Raw genomic sequence first — 23,956 nt, forward strand, 5'->3', positions numbered from 1 at the left:
GTTGGATTTCAAACTCAGCAAGATATAAAAAGCAACTGTGAGCCAGTCACTTAGCCTTCCTGGGAAAGGCACCTTGGTTGGGGGCCTTCACTGGTACCAGCGCTATCTTTTCTTTTTTAAGTTGAGCCAAGGGTTCATAGGTGCTTGACTTATTATGCTTCATAACTTCATGTAGGCATGGAGCACTGGTTAGGAGCACACGCTGAAGCCAGGCGGCCTGGGTTGGAACCTCAGCCTTTCACACTGACGGCCCCTGTCACACCTGTACTTACTCCCTCTGGGCTGCAGTGTCCTCACCAGCAAACTGAGGACAAAGACACATGAAGCGCTCAGAACAAAATACAGACTAGGTGATCTACAAACGTTAGCTATCTTATTATTACCATGTGTGTCGTGTATCACACCACAAAGAAGACAAAAAGATAATTTTCAAAAAACCAAAAGTTGAACTACATATTGCTGCAACATTTTCTGATTCTAAACCTGTTCATATTCTACACATATTTGCCCACTCTGAGCCTTTCAAACTGACCCAGGATATGTGGACAAGCCTGCCCCAAGGCTAGGTGAAAATGCCCCCACATGTCCCAGCCCCCTCTGGGACCCTGTCAGTCCCCTCTCCCCTGCCTCCTGGGTGCATTTTCTCCTCAGCTTTCCTGGCTTCACGAGCCCCCTTTCGCCTCTCCACTGTGGACCGTTGGCCCCACCTGGTCCAGGATTGGTGGCCTGGAGTTGGATTTCCCAGCCCCACTGCTAATTTATTTGAAGGACCTAAGGTCTCAAGCCTCTGGTCTCACTGGCTTGAGAGAGAACAGTGCCTCCTGGGACCCACCTCTGCTGGTCTTGCCCCTCATAGGCCCCTGTCTGAAAGGGGACAGGAAGCTAAATGACATGTACAGCCTGAATCTGCAAGTATGAACAGACTGGAGTGATCTCAGCACTGAGAAGACCTTTAGGTAACAGAGAAATAAAGAGGAAAAACATTGGGCTAAACACACAAATAATGAGGTTAAATGAATTGATGCCTTTATAGTGTCTGGCACTTAAGAGGTATTCAATAATTAATACTTTCCCTGGGACACAGGAGAACTGAATAATAAATAGTTCACTTCTTTCAAGCCTGACTAAATCATTTATCATCTTCAGGGAAAACCAGGAGGTTGGATTAGCTGATACCCAAGGTAACTCTGCCTCAAAACATCGTCACATATTTTCCCTTAGGTTAAAGTTTGATTTTACATAAAGCCCAGAAATAGGAAACAACAAGCCTTTTTGAGTCAGTTCAAAACTGTTAAAATTGTGATTTATAAATTTTCCCACCAGAGGGCACAATATAAAAGCCAATGGCCGTTGAGCCACAGCTGGTATATGGTTTCCCGTGTATAATTGTTTCATTCTGTGGATTTTGGAACGGAGTTTCAGCTTTCTAGGTGGTGAGAGTTGCCCCCTCCTGTTTAACATCCATTTTAATATAATCCACACTCCATACTTCACATGTTTAGGGTTTGCTTGAGTTTGAAATCCACAAATAATTTTACCAAAATGGCTTTTCACATCTGCTTATTGAAACAGATCCCTTTTAAAGTTCCAAATTTTCTTTCCAATAAGCAGAGATTGTAACTTTGAAATGACCTTGAAATGGAAACTTACAATAACACACTGTGGTGCCTTTAAACGTTGCTAAAATTTGGCTTCAGTTCTGCGTGGGTGTTGGTTAAAAAGCAGGGACGTAGCTTTATCAAGTTGTTTTATGCTCTGAATCTAGTTTATATGCCAATCTGTGGGACATTGAAGAAAGGTACACATCCTCATCATGTTCTAAATAAAAGGTATCACCTGCAAAATTTAAATCTATGTTCTTTAAATCAGAAGTACCACAGTTTGTTTTTCACTAATTTACTATTCCGCTTTCTCAAAGCATGTGTTTATTTACAATACTGGCAGTTGGAAAGGATTTTGATACATATAATAACAAATTATGAATTATTCCTATCTTTTGAAAGGAATGGGGTATCAAAGATCGTTATTAACAGTCCTCTCAATCTTTGTGCCAAAGGCAGAATTTTTCCTCCATCCATTCAAACCAAATTTTGTTAAGGGCACTTTCCCCAGTATTGAGACATTCTTGATAGTGATTTGATGGACTTACACAGTGGAGTTGGAGACTGGTGAGAAAACATTAAATCTGAACAGCAAGATGCATAATGAAAACAAACTACAAAGCATTATAAAGTCATCTCTTCCATTCTAGGGAATATAATTTGTAATATTTTCCCCACCTTTTTTAAAAAAGAGAGAGCAGACAATACACGATTTAAAATAAAAACTATTTTCCATAATTATAACTTCCCCTACAGGCTAAAGGATTTTTATAAACTAATTGGCAAAAAAAAGACCAAAATTCAAATTAATAAAACAAAAGATGCATAAATATTATTAGATGTTAAAATAAAAGAATTGGAGAGAATCTATAAAGGGGGATATTTTTCTAGATCAGAATTCTTTCCAATCGTAAGTGATGTTCTAAAGCGATATGTTATTTCCCCTTCAACACAAACCAATTTCACACCACGGTAGGAATGTTGCTTCGACTGAGGAAAATCTACCCCTGCACATGTTTGTTATTTTAGAAAGATTGCAAGTTTTGAACACTTTCCATCATAAGAATTTTGCAAACTCACTTAAGGAGTGCTAAAATACTTTCTCAATACAAAAATTATCTTTTGGGGAAGAAAAGAACTCACCACATTCAGGAACTGAGTATCTACATAGTGAAGGCCACATTAATTTAGTTCTTTGGGGGAATTGAGGAGGCCACTAAAGAACTTTTTTGTCCCCTCTTCCCTGGGGCTATCCTCTCTCTCAGGAGCACCAGGCTGGCATTGGCATGCTCACCACAGAGATCGTGTCTGAAGCTCAGTTCTACTGGGCCCTCCTGGAAAACAGCCACTTTCATTTAAAACTGGACAACTAGAGTTACTTGCAGCTCAGCTGCCTCAAACAAACTTAACAGGGCAAGCTTCCAGCAGGGAGGAATATAGTTAACAGACCCAGATGCCAAGTATCCAGCTGGACTACTTCCGTCTTCTCCCCAACTCCAAGACAAGAAAACTTTAAGCTCAGTTTATCAGAGTCAGAGTATTTTTTTTTTATCAAAAATCTCCTTCTAGGAAAAAAAATTCTTAAGTAATTTTCTGAGGAACTTTAATGGAATTAAGATCTGCTCTGAGAAACTAGTTATCCACCTATTGAAATTTAACCAAAATTTCTTTTTAACTGCAACCTAAAAACGATTTTCTAAGCATTTTCTTTTCCTATATGAAATGAGGAAATCTTTGAATTAGCCTCCCTGAGTACTGCTTCTCAAACTCTCTGTGAGGGAGCATTAACTAATTAGTTAATTAATATCATTTCCAAACTATTGCCACTGACACTTTTGTAAAATTCAATAAAAATGAACTATTGGAGAAATGATATTTTTACATTATACAACACACAAGGTGAGATATTTATTATTAAATTCAACAGATATAAAATGATTCTCTTAAGTCTTAAGTCACTGGGAACATTCCTAAGGCTTATTCTGAGTTTTTGCGCTCATTCTTCCCATGCATTAGTGCCAGGCTGCAGGCCGCACCTGCAGTAGCCCTGTACTGACAGCCTCGACCTCTTCCAGAAAGCTTGTAAGAAACTCTATATGTTCTCATTATTACATTGCCTAAAGTGTATCAACATTTCTCAAAATAGGTTTCAAAGTACCTAAATATCTACAAACAACTCAAGGTTTAAGTAAAGTCTCTTTCATCTTGTGGAACTTTAAAACAAAAATCCGTAACTACTACTGAATGCTGAAATTCTTCAGTTCGAGAGGAATGAACTCAGAGAATGGCTTTGGGACTGCATATCAGTACCTAACTAAGTATGTCTCTTATAACCTTATCCATCTGGAAGATAGGGAAGAAGAGAAAAAGGAGGGTTGGAAATCATCTGGCAACTATGTAAGAAAATATCTTTAAAAATAGCTGTATTTTCCTAATTGGAAACTTGGAAAATTAGTTAAACTTAGAAGGAAAAAGAGAAAAACCTTTGGGGAGACTTTTGTACTTTTTTTCCAACAAGAAAACCAATTTCCCTACAAAAAGTTAGTTATTAGAAGTAGCCAAGCTAAACTGTGTATTAGTTGAGTCTAAGAAAAGATTACAGACACAGCTCCTGAAAAGTATCATTTCGGCTGCAACTGAGTGTGTTAATGCTGGTTGACTTGCATGCTCTGTGTCTGTGACTTCCTCTAGAGATTACCTAAGTACAAACCTCCAGACATTTGTGAATACAGCACCATTACCAACGGAGGACTCTTGCAATAATATGAAGTTCTACCTCCAGGGTCTTAAACAATTTCACTAGATTTATATTCATTTCTGGATCTGGTTTAGAGATGTCTTTTTGGGGAAATCTCATATACCGGCCGGCTTGATGGGCAACTGAAATAATAGTTGTAAAAAAACCTAATTAAAAATTAAAAGTGGTATGTATGTATGTGTGTGTGTGTGTGTGTGTGTGTGTGTGGGTATGCATACAGTATATATAGTGTACTGTTATTATTTATCACATTTATCATAAGTCTCAAACTTTACTCATTGTATTGGGTGATTAACGAGAGAATGGCTTTCAAGGGGCGGGTAGGCCCTTAACCAAGTATGAAAAGCATCTGCAGAAATCTAGGAAGTAGAAAAAATACTTTTAATTCCCAGTTTTGACAAATACTAATGAAAAAGTATTTGAGAAAGTAATTTAGCTTCTCTAATACTGAGTTTTCTTACCCATAAAGTAGGATAATTTCTGCCCCTGCCTGTCTCATGTAGCTGTTGTGAAATGCAAATGAAAACACTTTGTGAAGAAGGTAGAGAGCTATGGAGACAGGCCATTTTGCCCGTATTTCTAACACTGGAGTACCCTTCCTAAATCAACAGCCCATTTTGAAGTGAGATTCTTTCCTAAGGGATGTGCCATCCACAATAACCACTTGCATTCTTCCAAAGGAGTCTCCACGTACTTTCTACTCTTGGAGGATAACGTCTACCTTTTCCTGCACCCTTCACCTCTCCCTGCTGCGAGAAGGCTCTAATTATATTCAGCCCTGTGAAGCACAGTGGCAACTTGTTTGAATAATCAGGTTATTGATATCTGTAGAGGCCTTAAATTTGCAACCCAGAATAGATACCTTTTTACTGCAAATTAAAAGAAATGCCTTCACAACCATGTAAGCAATTTATCTACATATGTTAGAAGCCATAGATCTACCTGGATAGAGAAGAGTCCAATAACAGAATACCAAATTATACAAAATCAACAGAAAAAACTAAATATATCAGTAAACTTTGAAACAGAAGTGGCACGTAAGTCCCAGACAGGAATAATCTATCAGTAATAGATGATGAAATTATGGTTAGTGTTTGGAGGCAAGAAACTTTGGAGGAAGGAGATGCAACCACAGGACAAATAGTCAAGAATTATATGAAAACAAAGATTTAGGCACCTATCATCCACTAGCAATGACCTTCAAGATTATACTTGCTCATCGAAGCTAAAACAATGATGTCATCGTTCATATTCATGACTCCATTGAAAATGTAGCTGGCCTATTGGAAACCTTTATAGCTACTTCTCAAGCAGCGGGAATTAGTAAGTAAGGGTGAAATAGAGCAATAAAGCATCTCAGAGCTGTAGTTCAGATTGACTTCTATTCCTTTTATTGGGGCCATTTCATTTTAACGACATCAGAGTGTAATTGCTAAATCGGGTTGAGCACCTCCCACACTGGTGGTGCTGAAACCCTTAGAGCAGAACGCTGGGCATTTCTCACTGTGATGGCTCTGCCTGCCTGACTAAGAGGATTCTACCAATTATCTTCTACATAATACATATACAATATTAGACCCAGACATGGGCACAGAGACAGTCATATAAATTCCATGGATGTAAACTATAAAACTAATTGATTTGGTTTAGTTTCAATGAGGCCTAGATAATGTGGATTAAATGCAAGTTAGAATTATCTTGATTCCCACAGTCTGTCCTTACTAAATCCTAAGTATGGTATTCCATATCTCCACAAGTTTGGGAGTGCAGCATAGCAAATCCACCCGGGGCTTTTGTTAATATGCAGATTAGAATCCAGGAGGCCTGGGGTGAGGCCCAAAGCTCTGCATTTCTAACAAGCTCCAAGTGCTGCTGATGCTGCTGCAGGTCCAAGGATGCAATTTCAGTCGCAAAGGTGAGTTTAGCATACAGGTCCTGGAGTCAGTCCCACCCTGGGAAAGTTACCTAAGCAATCTGAGCCTCAGGCTTCTCACTTACAAAAAGGGAAGAAGAGAAGTATCTATCTCTACGGTTTGTTGTGAAGATTAAGTGAGATAATAAATGCAGTGGTCTGTTCCAGGCCAGGGACCTAGAAAATGCACCCAAAAAGCTAGCTCTTGTAACTTTTGTTATTTCTACTACCTCTTTGTCAATTAATTCATTGCTTCACTTGGCAAGGTAGTTATTGATTCTTACTAAAAATGAGGTCATGATAACTAAGAGGTCATGACAACTAAGAAAAGGATGGAAGGGGATAGCATATGAGGTCCACATTGTCCTAGATTTGACAGTGAAATCCAGAGCGAGCTTATGATTGAAGCCAGAAAATTGATAGTCACCCAAGTGGCCTTTATTTCTCTGCATCTGATCAATGTCCACGGCCCACCAGCTGCCTCTCCCATCAGCTCTCAACTCCACCAAGTAGCCTCCGGTTTCAATTACCATCACCTCCTAACTGCTCTCTTGCTTCCTGCCTTGGCCTCTTCTCGCCCGCCCATTTTCACATTCTAGTCAGAGTGACCTTTTAAAACCCCTCCCCCCCCCTCCTGGTTTAGCAACCTACAGCCTGCAGAATCATGTCCAAATTTCAGAACAAGGTCTCAAGTTCCTGGGCTAAATTCCCCCCTCACCATCATTATCTCTTGCTGCTTCCTGGCCATATTCTGGCTGCCCTGGATGAAAGGTAGGACTGAAGATCCACCTTGCTGCTGGCTTCCCGCAGGCTATCCTCTCTGCCTGGAATGCCTTCTCCCAGATCTTTGCCTGGCTCCCTCTGAAATAAACCTAAGACCTCAGGTTAAATGTCATTTTCCCAGAAGCCTCTCCCGGCCCCCTAAGTGTGCTCCCACAGCCCCATCTACCTACCCCATTATGGCTCTTGTCACACCAACCCTGCCCGTAAGCAGACCCTCCAAGTCTGTGATCTCTTTGTACCGTTCACTTCTCCTTGCTCACACTCAACACAGGTGTGCTTTTCCGTGTATTTGTGTGGCTCCCTCATGAATGTTTGCCTCCCTCGTAGACTGTAATCTCCAGGCCAGCTGGGACGGGGCCATTTTCTTGCTCAACAAGACTGCTAAACGGTAACACTCATGAAATAAAACGTTGAAAATGAAGCTAATTATATTATAATATTTTTAAGAATAAATTGAATAAAAGTTGTGCAAGACTATTGTGCAAGACTTCTTTATTGCAAGACAAAGAAAACAAGTAGAAAGGGAGATATCAAATTTAAAGGATAAAAAGAAAATATCATAAATATATCAATTCTCCCTAAACTCATTTATAGGTTTGATGCAATTCTAACTGAAATACCAACACAGTGAGTCAAAGAATTTGATGAGATGATTCTAAAATTTTTGCAAGAAAAGAAAAATATCCATATAGCTATCACACTTATCAAGAATAATGTATTGGCAGGGTAGAATTTGTTCTGTTAGATATCAAGAGTTAATTGCTAAAAGGTAATGATAATTAAAATAGGGTGGCATGGTCACAGGGCTGGACAAATGGATTGTGGAGAAGTCTGACAAAACTAAGCATTAGTAAGGATGTGGTGCAATCAAACACTTACACCTGATGAGGATTTTAGGCTGGTTACTTTTAAAACTACAGATGAGAAGCAGGCTCAGAGGACTAGAATTTTGCTTGCCCTTTCGACAGACATTTGCATTTGTGAAGGAAGGGCGGGGATGAGCTTGTAGGGACCTGAAGTTGTCCACCCCAAGATATGACTCTTTGGCATCGGTATTGTTTTGGGCTGATTGCTTTTGATAAACTGGGACAGGGAAGGAGGCTCTGGGGAATGGAACTTGCCCTTGTTGGGACACATTTACATTTGTAAGGTAAATCTCTATCTGTAAAAGGTGCCTCCCTCTCTGTACCAGGAAGAAGAAGAGAGATGACCTTATCCATAGAAATTCTTAATGGGGAAGGCAAGAACTTAAGTTGGTTGCTGTCTGGCAATCTCATGTAACTGCTTTAGGGTGGTGGCGTCTAACCTTTCTAACCTTTACTTAATCCGATTTGATTCTTGTCTAAAAGTCATGGCATCACCCAATGACCAGACCCCACCTGCACTGATACCATTTTAACTTTTTTTCATGTTCTTTCCTTTGTCTTGTAAAGAGATGAATCATATACCTATGCCTTAAATTTAGCCCTAACCCTCAACTCGGGGCAGCAGCAGGAGCTCTGACTGCCCGTGGGTCCTGTCCCCACACACCAGCTCTGCCTGCCCATGGGTCCTGTCCCCATGCCAGCGGGGGCAGCAGAAGCGACGACAGCAGAAGCTCTGACTGCCCATGGGTCCTGTCCCCATGCTACACTATTCTCTAAATAAAAGAGCACTACTGCCAGATCTTAAGAGTCTAAGAAATCTTTCTTTCGACTCCTCGGCTCACTGACCCCGCATCACACCTGCTGGTGAGAATGCCGCTTTGGAGAGCAATCTGGTATTGCACAGTCCACTCCAAGCTCAATGTTTAAAGAGTCTTCTACATGGGTCCCAGTTGACTTGTAAAGAATATTCATAGATGGAAACAACGCCATCAATAGAAGACTAAGTGAAGTGTAGGATATTCACACATTTGCATACTATTAATGAAAGTGAGTGCATTACAGCTGAAAGCCATAACATGGATGAATCTTAGAAAAATCTCGCATGGAGGAAAAAGCAAATGACTTGACAGCATAAAGTCTGTTACTGTTTTTACAAAGCTTGAAAACACATGGAAAAACTATAAAGAAAATTCAGGATAAGATTTACCTCTGGAGATAAGGGAGAAAGGAGAACAGGGCAGGGCACACAGGTAAGTTCTACAGTTTTGGTAAAGTAGTTTATAGTTTGGTGAAGGATTCACGGGTTTCCATTTTTAGGTTATTCTTCAAGGTCCTGGAAAGGTGCAATAAAGACCATGTGGGAAAGCTCCTTAACCTTATTTCTTCTTAAACTGTTCAAGCAAAGCGAGTAAGCTGCCGAGATCAAGCTCTCACCATCTCCAAAGGTCCGTCCTTTCCCGAAGCACCACCACCAGGCAGACAAACAGATGCAAACCAGACTTCACGTGACAGCCCTTGCAAGGGACGTGCAGCCGTAGAAGAAAGCCCCTCAGCAGAGAGACTGCACTTACAGCGAATATGGCTCTACTTCCTCCTCCACAGTCTCTGCATTACCAGTTGTAAAAAGAGCAACTGAAATTCTCAGATTCAATAAAACTTTTCCATAATTCCCCACTCTAGCTGGGCAAGGGTCAATTTTCCATGAATGCCCTTGGCTTTGGTAGCATAAACTTTTAGTGACCTACGCTCTCTATCTTATCCCCCTTGAGCTTTACATATATTTTTCGTTTATTTAAAGATTGGCACCTGAGCTAACAACTGTTGCCAATCTTTTTCTTTTTCTTTTCCTTCTTCTCCCCAATCCCCCCTAGTACATAGTTGTATATTCTAGTTGTAGGTTCTTCTGGTTGTGCTATGTGGGATGCCGCCTCAGCATGGCCTGATGAGCAGTGCCACGTCCGCGACCAGGATCTGAACCGGTGAAACCCTGGGCCACTGAAGTGGAGCCCACGAACTTAACCACTAGGCCACAGGGATGGCCCCTACATATATTTTTCCATAAAACTTTTATATCCAAACATAGAACATTATAAGATCCTTCTTCGTATATCACTTAAGTCCTCAGGGTAGGAATTCATAGTTATGGGTTCCAGACTATCAGGAAGTCTAACAGAGGTGGCCCGTGAGTTAGCCTGTCTCTGATGGACTTGATTCTCCATTGTATTTTCATTTTGTAGCCATAGGTTTGATACCAGGTTCTGAGTCCCATTTTCTAATACAGGCTCTTACCTTGATATCTCTAAAGATGCTGTATAGCTCCTCCCTGTGGTAGCTTATTTGCAAAGATGATCACAATAATTCTTCCCATCCCTGTATGCATGCCCCTTTGTAATGTGACTTTATCACACCTCCCAGCAAGAGCTGGAGCCTATTTCCCCATGCCTTGAATCTTGGCTGCTCTTGTGATAACTGGACCCACACAATGCAGGGAGAATGATGTTGCATGACTTTTGGGACTGGGCCTTAAGAGGTCTTGCCCTTCTGTTCCCATCATCCTGGAATGCTGCCCTGAGACCACCATGGGGAAAAGTCAGGGCTGGCCAACTGGAGGGCGAGAGACTCCATGGAACAGAGCTGAGTCCCCAGACCAACCAGCCAAAGTCAGAGTCAGCCACCGTACATTTGAGTGAGCCCATCGTAGATTACCCAGTCCCAGTCAAGCCCCGGATGACTGTGGTCACGTGAGCAGGCTCAGATGGGAAATACGGAACTGCCCAGCTGAGTCCAACCTCAAGCGCTGAGCCACAGAATTGTGAACTAATAAAACGTTTGTTGTCTTAAGACACTAAGTTTTGGGAGGGGTTTGTTACATGGCAATAGATAACTGATACACTTCCTTTATTTTTTTACCTTTTATCTAAACGCAGTGTTGTGTATGTGTATGTGTCGAAGCTGAGCCACATTTACTGTAGCTCTTCCATCAGATTTTGGTCAAAGAGAGAAAAATGTTTGACTTTCTGTCTGAGGGTACTAAAGAATGAAAGTAAACTGGATAATCCCAGGACTTGAATACTTCATTTAGAAGGAATCCCATAGGTAGACTCTTTAGGATAGGTTGTTTAGTAATGAGACTTCTCAGGTAAGTTCTTTTTCAGAATAGAGTACATTTCAAATATTTTTCTTTCATTACTAGACATTTATCTTTTTTCATGTCAACAATCTCACATATCATTGTTTTCCTTCTCCATGATTCTCAACATTTCTCTTCCTAATTTGGAATTAGGTTTTACTTGCTTTCCTTTTTTATTCTTTCAGAATCTGTTTCTTTTTCTCTTTTCTGTCATTCTCATCCCTGACATCTTCCAGCTTGTGACAGAGGGACTAGATTGGTGACTAACACATAGGTCCCTGTGACTCTGATGGCTTCGCCTCCTTTGCCTCCAGGCATCTCTGATGTTTTCCATGGTCCCCCTGTCCTGCCTTTTGTTTATTTTCCTCATAAACTCCACTCTTCTCACTGCTGCCAGAAATCCCACTGTGCCTGCTCTGGTACGGATGTGAGAAACCACACTGCCAAGCAGCTCGGCTCTACTTGACAGATTAGAGATTATTTGCTCTTATTTAGCTGTGTCAGGGCAGTGCCGTATTTATTTTCCTCTTTGACACTGGTGACAGCTATTACTGGGCCAGCTCTGAATCCAGAGAGTAAATGAATGCACAGAGGAGGCATGGGGCCTTCCAGGCTGACTCAACACAGCCTCCCTGAGCTCTGCTGTTTTGCAGCCTACTGAAAATGGAGTCTCAGAGAACAGCAGCCCAGACAGTCTCACGGGACAGTGAGAAAAGCATGGTTGGGAGGGTGGGGGAGGGAGAGGGGAGAAAGGAAAGACAAGATGAAGACAGATGGGAGAAGAGAAAGGAAAAATGTAGGGATTTGTGGTTGATAAGAATTAACTGGGGGATACCGGCAAATACACTCCTGGCGCCATTGCCTCTCTGCTGCTGCCTGCCAACCCAAGCTGTTCTTATTAAAACACACACAAAGAGAAACAATAGAAGAAGCAGAGTTTCCCAGGAAAGGAAGCAGGCAGCATAGCCAAGCAGAGTTTTGTAAATCTGTTAGAAAGTTCCTTCCACTTGTTTTCCCTTTTATTTTCTCTTTCACATAATTGACACATGCAAGAGAATATCTACGCAAGTTATAAATTATAATAGTGCATATGTTGAATATGTGGAAACATAGTCCAACCCACAAGCCAGAATACTGCCAATAACTTGTCTCTTCTATGTGTTTCTTTCCATTCCTTTCTTTTCCCTTACTCCTAGAACTTACCACTTCACTGAATTTTGTGTTTTTAATTCCTTTACTTACTACGCTCATACATATATGCCTTCTCATCTATATGCATGCATGTGGATATGTCTGTTCTGTAGAAATATTGCATAATCTTGGTCATTTATGAACATTTTAAAAATGATTCAAACTACATTTGGTCTTATGGGACTTGATTTATTGATCTTACATTATGTTTCTAAGATTCATCCATGTCGTCATAAGCAAGTTTATTTCATTGTTTTTCACTGCTGAGTAATGTCATATTGAATGAATTTATTTGCCTATTATCCTTTTATGAAATATGAGTTGTTTCCAAGTTTTTGCTATTGTGAACAATGTTGCTACAAACATTTTTATATGTATCTCCTGGTGTACATGTGCAAGTGGGTCCTTAAGGAAAATACTCAGAAACGCAATTATGAGGTATACAAATATATACAAAGTATATAAAAATACATTTATAAATTTAAAAATTACATACTCACAAATATATACATTGGACTAAATTTATATGAAAGAGGAAAGAAGTAATAATAGACATGGTACTTCTGAAGAAGAATGTACTTTTTGTCTTACACTATAAGACAAAGACTTAATATGACAGTAATTAGGACAGTGTGTTATTGGTACAGGGATAGATTATAGAGCAATTAAATAGAATTAAGGATCTAGAGACAGAAACCACAATACATGGTACAGGAGGCATTGCAGATCCTGGGGAAAGGTGGGACTAGACAATAAATGATCACAGGATAATTCATTATCCATTTGAGGAAGAAAATTGTAAATGGCTGTCTACTCTATACATGTTAAAAAAATCAGTTCTAGAAAATGCACTGACTGCAAAAGGCAAAACTTTAAAAGACTTTAGAAGAAAATATCTTTCTGACTCTGGGGTAAGAAAGGATTTATTAAACAAAATACAAAAATGCTAACCATAAAAGAAAAAAATTTATAAATTTGATTACATTAAATTTAAGAACTTCTGTTCATTAAAAGACATCAACAACAAAGTAAAAGCACAAGACACAAACTAGGAGAAAATATTTACAATATATAAAATTGAATACAGATTAACATGTGGGTCATATAAAGAAATTTGGCAAATGAATGAAAATATTATAAAATAACTCAATAGAAAAATGGACAAAAAACTTGAGTATACATTAATAACAAACAATCAGAAAGAGAAATTAAGAAAACAAACCCATTTACAATTGCATTGAAAAGAATATAATACCTAGGAATAAATTCAACCAAGGAGGTGAAAGACCTGTACTCTGAAAATTTTAAGACGCTGATGACAGAAATTAAAGACACAAATAAATTGAAAGATATACCATGCTCATGGATTGCAAGAATTAATATTGCTAAAATGTCCATACTACCCAAAGCAATCTACAGATTCAATGCAATCCCTATCAAAATGCCAACGGCATTTTTCATGGAACTAGAACAAATAATCCTAAAATTTATATAGAACCACAGAAGACCCAGATAGCCAAAGCCATCTTGAGAAAGAAGAACAAAGCTGGAGGCATCACACTCCCTGATTTCAAACTATACTACAAAGCTATAGTTATCAAAACAGTATGGTACTAGCACAAAAGCAGACATATAGATCAGTGGAACAGATAGAGAGCCTAGAAATAAATCCACACCTATGTGGTCAGCTAATCTACGACAAAGAAGGCAAGAATATGCAATTGGGAAAAGACAGTCTCTTCAACAAATGATGCTGGGAAAACTGGACAGCTTCACGCAAAAGAATGAAACTGGACCACTTTCTCACACCATATACAAAAAGTAAACTAAAAATGGGTTAAAGACTTAAATATAAGACCTGAAATCATAAAACTCCTCGAAGAAAACATAGGCAGTAAACTCTTTAATATCCGTCTTAGCAATATTTTTTGGATCTGTCTCCTCAGGCAAAGGCAACAACAGCAAAAATAAGCAAATGAAACTACACCAAACGAAAAAGGTTTTGCACAGCAAAGGAAACCACAAAAAAAATGAAAAAGCAACAGAAGATATATTTGCAAATATATTTGCAAATGATATTTCCAGTAAGGGGTTAAGATCAAAAATATATGAAGAACTCATACAACTCAGTATCAAAAAAACAAACAATCGAATTAAAAAATGGTCAGAGAACCTGAACAGACATGTTTCCAAAAAAGACATACAGATAGCCAACAGACACATAAAAAGATGCTCAACATCACTAATCACCAGGGAAATGCAAATCAAAACCACAATGAGATATCACCTCACACCTGTCAGAATGGCTATTACCAAAAAGACAACAAATAATATGTGTTGGTGAGGATGTGGAGGAAAGGGAACCCTTGTGCACTGTTGGTGGGAATGTAAATTGGTGCAGCCACTATGGAAAACAATACGGAGATTCCTCAAGAAATTTAGAAATAGAACTACTATACAATCCAGCAATTCTACTTCTGGGTATTTATCTAAAGAACATGAAAATACTAATTTGATGAGATAGATGCACTCCTATGTTCATTGCAGCATTATTTACAGTAGCCAAGATATGGAAGCAATGTGAGTGTCCATGGATAGATGAATGGATAAAAAAGATGTGGTACAATGATATAACGGAATATTGCTCAGCCATAAAAAAGAATGAAATCTTGCCATTTGCAACAACATGGATGGACCTAGAGGGTTTTATGCTAAGTGAAATACGTCAGAGAGAGAAACACAAATACCATGTGATTTCACTTACAGGTGGAATTTAACAAACAAAACAAAGAAAAAAACCAAACAAAACAGAAACAGACTCCCAGCTACCAAGAACAAACTGGTGGTCACCAGAGCAGGGAAGGTAGGAAGATGGGTGAAATAAGTGAAGGGGATTAAGAAGTACAAACTTCCAGTTATAGAATAAATAAGTCATGGGGCTGTGATGTACAGCATAGGGAATATAGTCAATAATATTGTAATAGCTTCGTATTGTGACAGATGGTTACTAGACTCGTCATGGTGATCATTCCATAACGTATATAAATGTGCAATCACTAAGTTGTACACCTGAAACTAATATAACATTGTAGGTCAACTATAATTCAATTTAAAAAAATGTTGGGTAGGTATTATATGAAAATATAATCAACTCCATTAACAATCAGGGAAACACAAATGAAAACTGCAATATAATTTCCTTTTACAACTATTAGATTGCCAAAAATTAAGAGCAAAAATTGGTACAACCACTTTGGAAAACAGTTCAGCGTTATTTTGTAAAAATGAATATTCATTTGTAGAGCATACCACCTGGCACTTCCAACTCTTAGGTTTATATACAAGATGGCCACCAAGTATGGGAACACAGACAAGTACATAATAACTGGTTTGTTGTTATTGCATTATAGTACATGATAAAATAATAGCATGCATATTTCCAGACTTTATAGCCACTCTGAATGCAGCCTAGAGAATTCTTCAGTTTTAATTAAATGTGGCAACAAGTGAAATCCCTCCTGTTCCAACCATATCTTTGCTCAGGCTCTTGAAAAACATCTTGGTTCTTTGTGTTCGTGGATTGCAATTCCCTAGAGAATCTGATGAAACATTCTCTCTCTCATGAAAAATTCATGAATAATTTAAGGGGTTCACTGCCTCCCTGAAGCCCTTCTGTGCACTATCCAGTATTCATGTTTCTTGGGTTAAGAATTCTGCTCTAAGTTATTTTTTTTCCAGCATTAGAGCTTCAAGCACGGAGGTATTGCTTGGCCTCCGTCTGTGAACTATACCTCTTGAAGTTTGGGTTGTAGACTAGCTAGCAAATGTGTCCCTTCTTCTAGGTTTAGGAATTGGTATTTGAGACTACTGACTCTCACCATACATTATCCTAGTTAAGGACAGAGCAAAAGCAATTCCAGAACCAGCAGTGAAGACACTTAGGTCTAAGGGTCCCCAGGTCAGCAGGCGTGATGACACAAGAGGGCAAAGCAACAGCTTTCACGAGGCCCCTTCACTCCTATGCCTTATGGTCTGATGGGCAGAGTGTCAGTCATGGCTTCTGTGGCATGTATGTTAAGATGCCCAACAAGAAGATCAATACTCTTGGGGAATACTGATATAAATAGGATAAACAACTTCACATTTATGAATCTAGGTTTTTCTAGAGTAAGTTACCCAGAGTCCAGCAATTCTAACCAAGTAAAATGGATTCATACCATCCCTCCAACTACCTTCAGTAAGAAAAGACAGATTCCAGTTCTATTTTGCAATTATATTCACAGATCATTCTTAAATATTCCGATTTTTCCTAATTGCTAGCCATAATGATAAATGTAAGAATCTTAAATTACTGAGGGCTTGCTTCATCTAGCAGATAAGGTTATTAATTGCAACACACCATAGGAAATGTAAATATTAGGAGAACGAGGAGAACAAGGAGGTTCCAAGAGCGCGTGTTCTGAAGTCAGGCTGGCTCTGCCATTTACTACCATCGACTTGCTGTGTAACCTTGGGCAAGTCCCAACTTCAGCATTCTTGTATGTAAAATAAGGATAATAACAGTACTCACTACATAGGGGCATTGTGAGAATAAAACAAGATAATGAGTGTAAAAAGCATAGGTCAGTGTCTGGCACATGGGATGAGATTTAAAAAGTGAATTATTCTTAAAATTAACACTCTGTTCTTCATCATTTAGATCCATATCCCTTTCTCTAAATAGTTTTGAAATTGTGGAATTTGTTTTAATTTCTCATAACAGAGAAACTGAAAGAATATCATTTTCATTGCTCTTAAAGAAGAAGCATTTCATGGATATTGATGAGTTCTGAGGACAAAATGTGTGTGCTGACGGTAAGCATTAGGTAGGTTGTCATTGTGATGATATATCTAGGTAGCATATAAGGGTGGGGACATATGGTCAAGATAAAGGAATAGTCCCCAAGAGAGATGGAGGAGATGAATAGGGAAATATTTCAAATACATGGGTTTCATTTAAAAACAGAGACGTTTTAAAGATGTTTCGTAAGTGATAAAATGGCAAGAGGACTAGAAAAGTTGGTTGAATTATCTAAGTACAGCCCATCCTTAAAAAACTTTTTTAAAGATTTCTCTGATTTGATTGCCAGAAAGGATATTGTTAAACTTTCTCATGTGATATGAACGATGGTTTACGTCTAATTTCTGAAATCATATGAAGTTAATAAAACTTAAGAACTTTTTCATTTAAATAGACCCAACGATCTCAATTCCTATAAAGCATCTGAGTCCAGTTCTAAAATCAACCCATAGTTTAGTTAGATACACTCTTTACCCACAGAGGACCATGGCCCATTAGCTGAGTTTTCATTCGTGTCCCATAATCACCCATCATGGCCTTCCACGTTCTCCTAAATTTCTGATCCTGGGCTTCATGGCCATCTGTCAGCTCACCCTCCAGCACTGCAGTCCCCATATTCTCTTAGACTGCTCTGTGAACCCTCCTCTCCAACTCGGAACCTTATACAATGTTTCCCACTCCCACCTGGACTAATGCACTTGATGGATGGAAAATCTAACTGCCTCATCCCTCTGCATTAAATGACTTCCCAGAATCTATCTCCTCTTATTCTCAGAGTCCAATCTAACTGACTGTCCTAAATCTTCCCGCCCATTTCATGCAAGTCTATCTGTACAAACCTAGGCATCCCTTCTTCCTCATAAAAATGTGAATTCTTTTTGGATGGGATTCCCAAATAAAAATCTCTCATGTCCATGAGAACTCCTATGGGACTAATGAAGAAATGTGACATGTTAGTGAATACTGACTCATTCATATATTTTTTTTAGCTTAATATTTTAAATTTTATTTTTCAGTGCTAATAATAAATAGAAGTAAAGTACATTTTTGGCATTAAGATTTGACTCTGGAGCCAAACTATTTAGTTACTAATACCAGCTCTATTACTTACACTGTGTTATTCTCTCTAAACCTCGGCTGTCTTAACTGTTAAATGAGGGTAATAATAATATTTACTTAATAGGATTATTTTGAGGATTAAATGAATAATCCATGTAAAGTACTTTTAAAAAGGGCATGGTACATATCAAGCACTCAGTAAATGTTTGTTGTATTGTTCTTATTACCATTAATTTATCAGAAAAATATGACCAGTCATTTGCTAAGGTTTGAGTGTAAGTTTGAGTGACCCATACAATGAGAGCCACCAAATTATGAAAGTATCAGTTTGGCCTGAATTTAAGCTTATGCCTTTCCTTCAGAAGTTCTGAAATTGTACCCAGAAATCAACAGCACAAAAATACATTCTTGTTTCTTATCGTACAGTACCCAAAACAATTGGGCTTGCCAATATTCTTCCATTATTTCTGCCCATAGGACAAATGGGAAATCACTCATCACCTCCTAGGGGTTGAATCCAATGGACACCCCAGTTCATATCTCTCTTAACTTCTCCCATGTTAGACACTGTCCACCCTTCCTCTCCTTCCTTTGACTTCCAGACACATGCCCTGCTGGTTTTCATCCCGTTTCTCTGGCGCATACTTCTTAGTCCTTTGCGAGCACCTCTTCCCTCTCTTCAGATAGTGCTGTTGCCCAGGTGTCTTCCCTTCTCACTCCACACACTTGCCCTGGATGACCCCATTCTCTCTCAGAATTTCGACAAGTTGATGACTCCACATCCACCTTTACTGCCACTGCCTAAGGCCAGGCCCTCGTCACTTCCAACTTGGCCTATGAAAATTGCCTCTTAAATGGTCCCTTGCTGCCATCTTTTCCCTACTGTAAAATTTCTCCTTCACACGGCGACTAGAATGACCAGCCTAAAGCGGAAATCTGACCTTGTCACTCCCACACTGAAGCTCTACAGTGGCTTCCCTTACCTTGCTAGATAAGACTCTCAAATCTTTAACTCTCTCTCCCTTCTGCACTTTCATCTCGCGACCCACATTAAGAAGGCACCTACAAGTGTTTGTTGTTCAGATTATGCCCAGTGCGAACAGACAACATGGTTCTAAAAGTTTTCCAAGGGCTGCACTTTTTATCCAAATCACTTTCCATTATAAATTATTGATTGCAACCTTACAATCAATTAGAAAGTTTCCCAAATCCAGTAAATGAATATCACCAGATCTCTTGAACTGAAATTTTTTAGAACAAGTCAATTATACATAACACACACACATTACACATTGTTGCACTTTTTAAAAAATTTTTAGATTTTTCATGATGATGAATGTATATTATATAAATGCATACTCTTATGTATACTTAAAATCAGTTATACAAAGGAAACAGGGTAATAGTGAAAACTGATTATTCCATAATTTGACAGCATTGTCCACAAGTTTAGAATTTGGATCCACTATAAATTTCAGATCCTCATGTTACAGAACTGCTAAAGATCCATCTTTGCTATGAACCAATGAACATGTGTTGAGAGTCCACACATCCCAGAGCCTTCAGTCAATGTCCAGGAACAATGTAGAGGGATGCAGAGGAATTCAACAGAAATTGCTAAAGGAAGGGGGTGATGGTACGACCTGCTGGGTCAGGAGCCCAGGTTCTGAATCCTGCCCTCACCGTGACCCTCCTTCTCACAGACGGTGAGATTGTGATAACTAATTAGCCTTTCAAGATGTTACTTTCCTCTTCTTCAGAATGAGGGGCTTTAGTTACACGATCTCTAAGGCCCTTGCCAACTTTGAAATTTGAGTACTTAACTATGGCTACCCACCGAACAGAGGTGCCCTCCCCTGAACACGCTCTGAGAAGGATCCAATCCAATCTACTGCGTCTCAGTCACAGACAGCTCAAAGACCTGTTGGGTCTCCAGACCTGATGAGCCTCTATAGTCTAATTCCGGCACACCTCCACCTTCAGGTGCCAAAATCTTCAGCTTCCTCACTGCCTTAACCAGGCTGGACATGTTCTTATGACATAGTCTGAGTTGTTCTAGGCTTAGATCAATAAAAATTTCACAGATAATTCATCATAAAAGCCCCCTGCTTCCAGGTCCACAGAATGATCCCTCTGTAGGCTTCCCATGACGCACCCCAATCACTTCATAAGGGAAGGGCTGGGTGAGTGACAGTGTGTGTTCTTAGCTTTGGTTTCTTGTGTTGGGATATAACAGCTGTGTGCAGTAAAATTCCAGGGGAGGGCTGGCATATGAGACAATGTAAGACATCCACACCATCACAGGCATAGCAGCTGGACAGGTCTGCTGCAGTGGAGAGGTAATGCATCGGGTAGGATTATCAGTGAATCGGACTGGCTTCACCATTTTGTACCACATTTTGCTTTATGATGAGCTGCAAGCCAGAGACTGGATAGTTAGATGTGGGGTTTAGCAGCATAACCCATAAAATATAACGAGAAAAAACAAGTCTGCATTCTACAGTGTATCGACTGAAAACCATCCCGGTGGTAAACAACTCTGGTGATATTTGGAGATGCCTGTGTCAGACTTCTCTCTTGTAAACCTTCTCTTAGAAAGAAAACGCTTGACATATAGTTAGCATTGTACTCCTGTCGAATACAGGTAGAGTCCTGCAAAGAGGATGGGAAAAGAACGCAGTGTGCTTATCTGCATTATTTAAGCAAAAAAACCCCCCAAAAACCACAAAACAAAAGAACGGCATGCGTTTCACATAACTCAAGCCAATTATACACATTCCCTAAGTCAGAAGTCCAAGACTCAGAGAGAAAATCCAGCAATCTAATTCCAGTTTGCTTTAATTCGAAGCCTTGTGTTTGTCAGAAGACATCTAAGCTTTGGAAGTGAGCCAGAAAAATGTGTAAAGATGTGATATACTGAAAAAAATACACAATTCACCCAGTCAGTGTGAGTCCAGTAAGTGTGCGATTCCTCCCACAGATCACTGGCCCCACAGCCTCCTGGATCTTGAGCTCTGAATGTCACTTACCCTATGACGATACAGGAGATGGCAGTTCCCAAGAAGGCGTATGTTAAAATAGATCCTAAGTTTTGAAAAAAGTGTCTCTGGGGAGAAAAAAATATATATTTCGTACAGTCCATCAGCATTTTTTCTTAGTGTAACAAGATATAAAAATAAATGTACGTACTTTCAAAGCCCCTCCCTGCGCTTTCTGTTGAGGCGCGTTTTGTTTTCTGGAGCCTCAGTTCCTGGCCTTATTGTACAAATAAGACTTGACTGATTTACACTGCAAAGGACAGAGGTTTCTCAAAGAAATAGGGAAAAAGTACATCTGGAAGGTGACGGGGTAAAGACAAGAAAGACAACTGCCGGAACCGGCCAGACCTGAGAGGGGAAGACACTGGGCCAATTTCCATGTGGGACGCTGGGATGATTTATGGAAGACAGAGTAGTTAAGAAGTTTTGTTGTCACTGGAACTCCTTTAGCATTTTAAAAGCACTATTCTAAAAGATTTAGGTTGCCTTTTGACTTTTATTGGATCTCTGATATATTTCTTCTGAATATGAATAATGGTAATGAAACAAAACCTTAATCACCTACAATTTATTTTAACAAATCACACAAAATGATGCTGAGTATTGGGGCTCGAGATAAGGAAGAGTAACCTGAATAAATCCAGCCTGCTAAACCTTTTCAGATGCCTGCCTGGGAAAATTCCCTTCCAGTTCTATAAGTGGGATCTGAGGAGCCAGGACTGACAGCAAGAGGGAGCCTGGAGTACACAAGAAAATCAGGTTGGGACTGAACCAGCTGCCAGGCTGCTTGCAGACAGGCCAAAGGAAGGAGAGCCCCAGGCATCTCCGGGTTGGGGGTGGGCAGCAGAAAAGCAGCCTCACCACCTCTGCATCTAGAAATCTTCCAGGCCAGAGCCTTGCTCTGTGGCACTGGGGGCGATGACACTTACACTATTATGTGAATTACTAATCTAGGAAGTGTGCACATTCAGGCTGTAGCTAAGTAAGCTCCTGCAAGTGCACAGAAACTGCAAAACTTGACTTTCTCTCTATGAGCATCAACAGCTGAGTATTAACAAAGCATTCTTGATTTCCACCCTGATGGATGAACCCGATGTTAATTAACAGCAAACTCCTTGATTGTAATCATCTGGAATAACATTGTCCAATAGAAATATAATGCAAGCCAAGTATGTCATTTAAAATTTTTCTAGTAGCTACATTAAAATTAGTTTTAAAAAAGCAAAATGAATTTTTAAAAATTTTGGTGAGGAACACTGGCCCTGAGCTACCACCTGTGTCAGTCTTCCTCTATTTTGTACGTGGGATGCTGCCACATTGTGGCTTGATGAACAGTGTATAGGTCCACGCCTAGGATCGGAACCGGGTAACCCCACGCCACCAAAGCAGAGCATGCGAACTTAACCACTAGGCCACTGGGCTGGCCCCGCAAAATGAATTTTCATCATATGATGTGTTTTATTTAACCCAATATATCTAAAACATTATCATTTCTACATTAAATCTATATAAAACATTACTGAGATTTTTGCATTCTTTTTTAACACTAAGTCTGTAAAATCCAATGCGTATTTTACACTTAAAGGCCATCTTCATTCAGACTAGCTGCATTTCAGGGGCTTAACGGCTGCATGTGGCTATGGGCCAGTGTATCAGACAGAGCAGGTTTAGCAGAATTCTAAGCATGTCAGATTTGGATCTGTATTGCATAATCTAAGATAATGATATTCTTACCAAATAGGTAAATCCATGAAATAACTGTCTTTTCATTAGTGCTGGTAAAATTCTCTACTTATTAGTAAAAGAATAAAATGATTACTATATATTTACCTTCTTCAGGCTATATCCTGCGTGAAATATAATTGGTGGCAGTAAAACATTGAAGAAGATTTCTGGATCAAATGTCATCTGCCAGAAGAGACAAAAATTGCAGTTAGGAAGATGCTCCTTGGGGCCACTCAAAAATGTGTTTAAAAAACCAGTTAGAGTCATCTTTGCTAAGACTGAGTGAGGCATATTAACATGCTTTTCCATTAGCAGAGATAAAAATAAGAGAAAGTGTAAACTCAGAAAGCCATAAATGCAATATCACTGTAAAGTAATATTTTACATGTAACTTCTATACTCCATTCTATCACTATCAACAACTACAACAAAGCCTCATGAAACCTCTCTGGGCAAAGACAACTTTTTCCTTTGATTTTGATTAGTTATTCATTTCTTATACTTTAAATGTTTTTATTCTACTTTACATTTTTCTGGTCAAAGGAATTGGAGTGCTCAAACAGTTTAGTTTCTGACAAGGATTTATTTAAAGTTTTCCAAAGTAAAACATTTTTAGAAATTATCTGTTTTCCCTACTTTGTCCCATTCAAAAGTTTAAAATATTTTCCAGACTCTGCAGAAAAACACATTTGCAAGTGAAAATGGATTTTTCTAGTATTTGTTTATAGGCTTTTACTTAAATGGTAAAATAAACTTGGCCAAAAAATACATATATTACTTGAAGTACAAGGAGATGAGATGTAGAAATTCTTGAATCCAATATCTGCTATTTGCTGGGTAGTCTGAAAACAAAAGCTCACTTAATCTTTAAAACCTTCCTTGGACGCATCCTCTTCTTTCCCTACTTCTCTCTCTCTCTCTCACTTACACACACACACACACACACGCCATTCATTATTTCGCCACCAAGGCCTTCTTACCTTTATAGGACTCATCAAAGTCTTTTCAGATGTAGGAATTTCACAATTATAATTTCTAACTTCCTCCCCCTTT

General features: G+C 39.2%; 1 protein-coding gene across 5 annotated transcripts in view; it reads right to left on the reverse strand.

The window, feature by feature from the left end:
• The window catches only part of SLC9A9 (solute carrier family 9 member A9), a 511,594-nt gene that overhangs the window by 445,767 nt on the left and 41,871 nt on the right, over positions 1-23,956 (reverse strand). For all 5 annotated transcript variants that reach the window (XR_011527598.1, XR_011527597.1, XM_008507627.2 and 2 more), the window contains exons 3-4: positions 23,009-23,086; positions 21,170-21,246 (exon numbers count right to left, since the gene is read on the reverse strand). Coding sequence is in view for 3 of the 5 variants with exons in the window: in XM_008507627.2 (XP_008505849.1) it covers positions 21,170-21,246; positions 23,009-23,086 (155 nt within the window). In the remaining 2 variants the exon portion in view is untranslated. The remainder of the gene's footprint in view (positions 1-21,169; positions 21,247-23,008; positions 23,087-23,956) is intronic.

Source organism: Equus przewalskii, chromosome 15, assembly GCF_037783145.1.
Source record: "Equus przewalskii isolate Varuska chromosome 15, EquPr2, whole genome shotgun sequence".
NCBI lineage: Eukaryota > Metazoa > Chordata > Mammalia > Perissodactyla > Equidae > Equus > Equus przewalskii.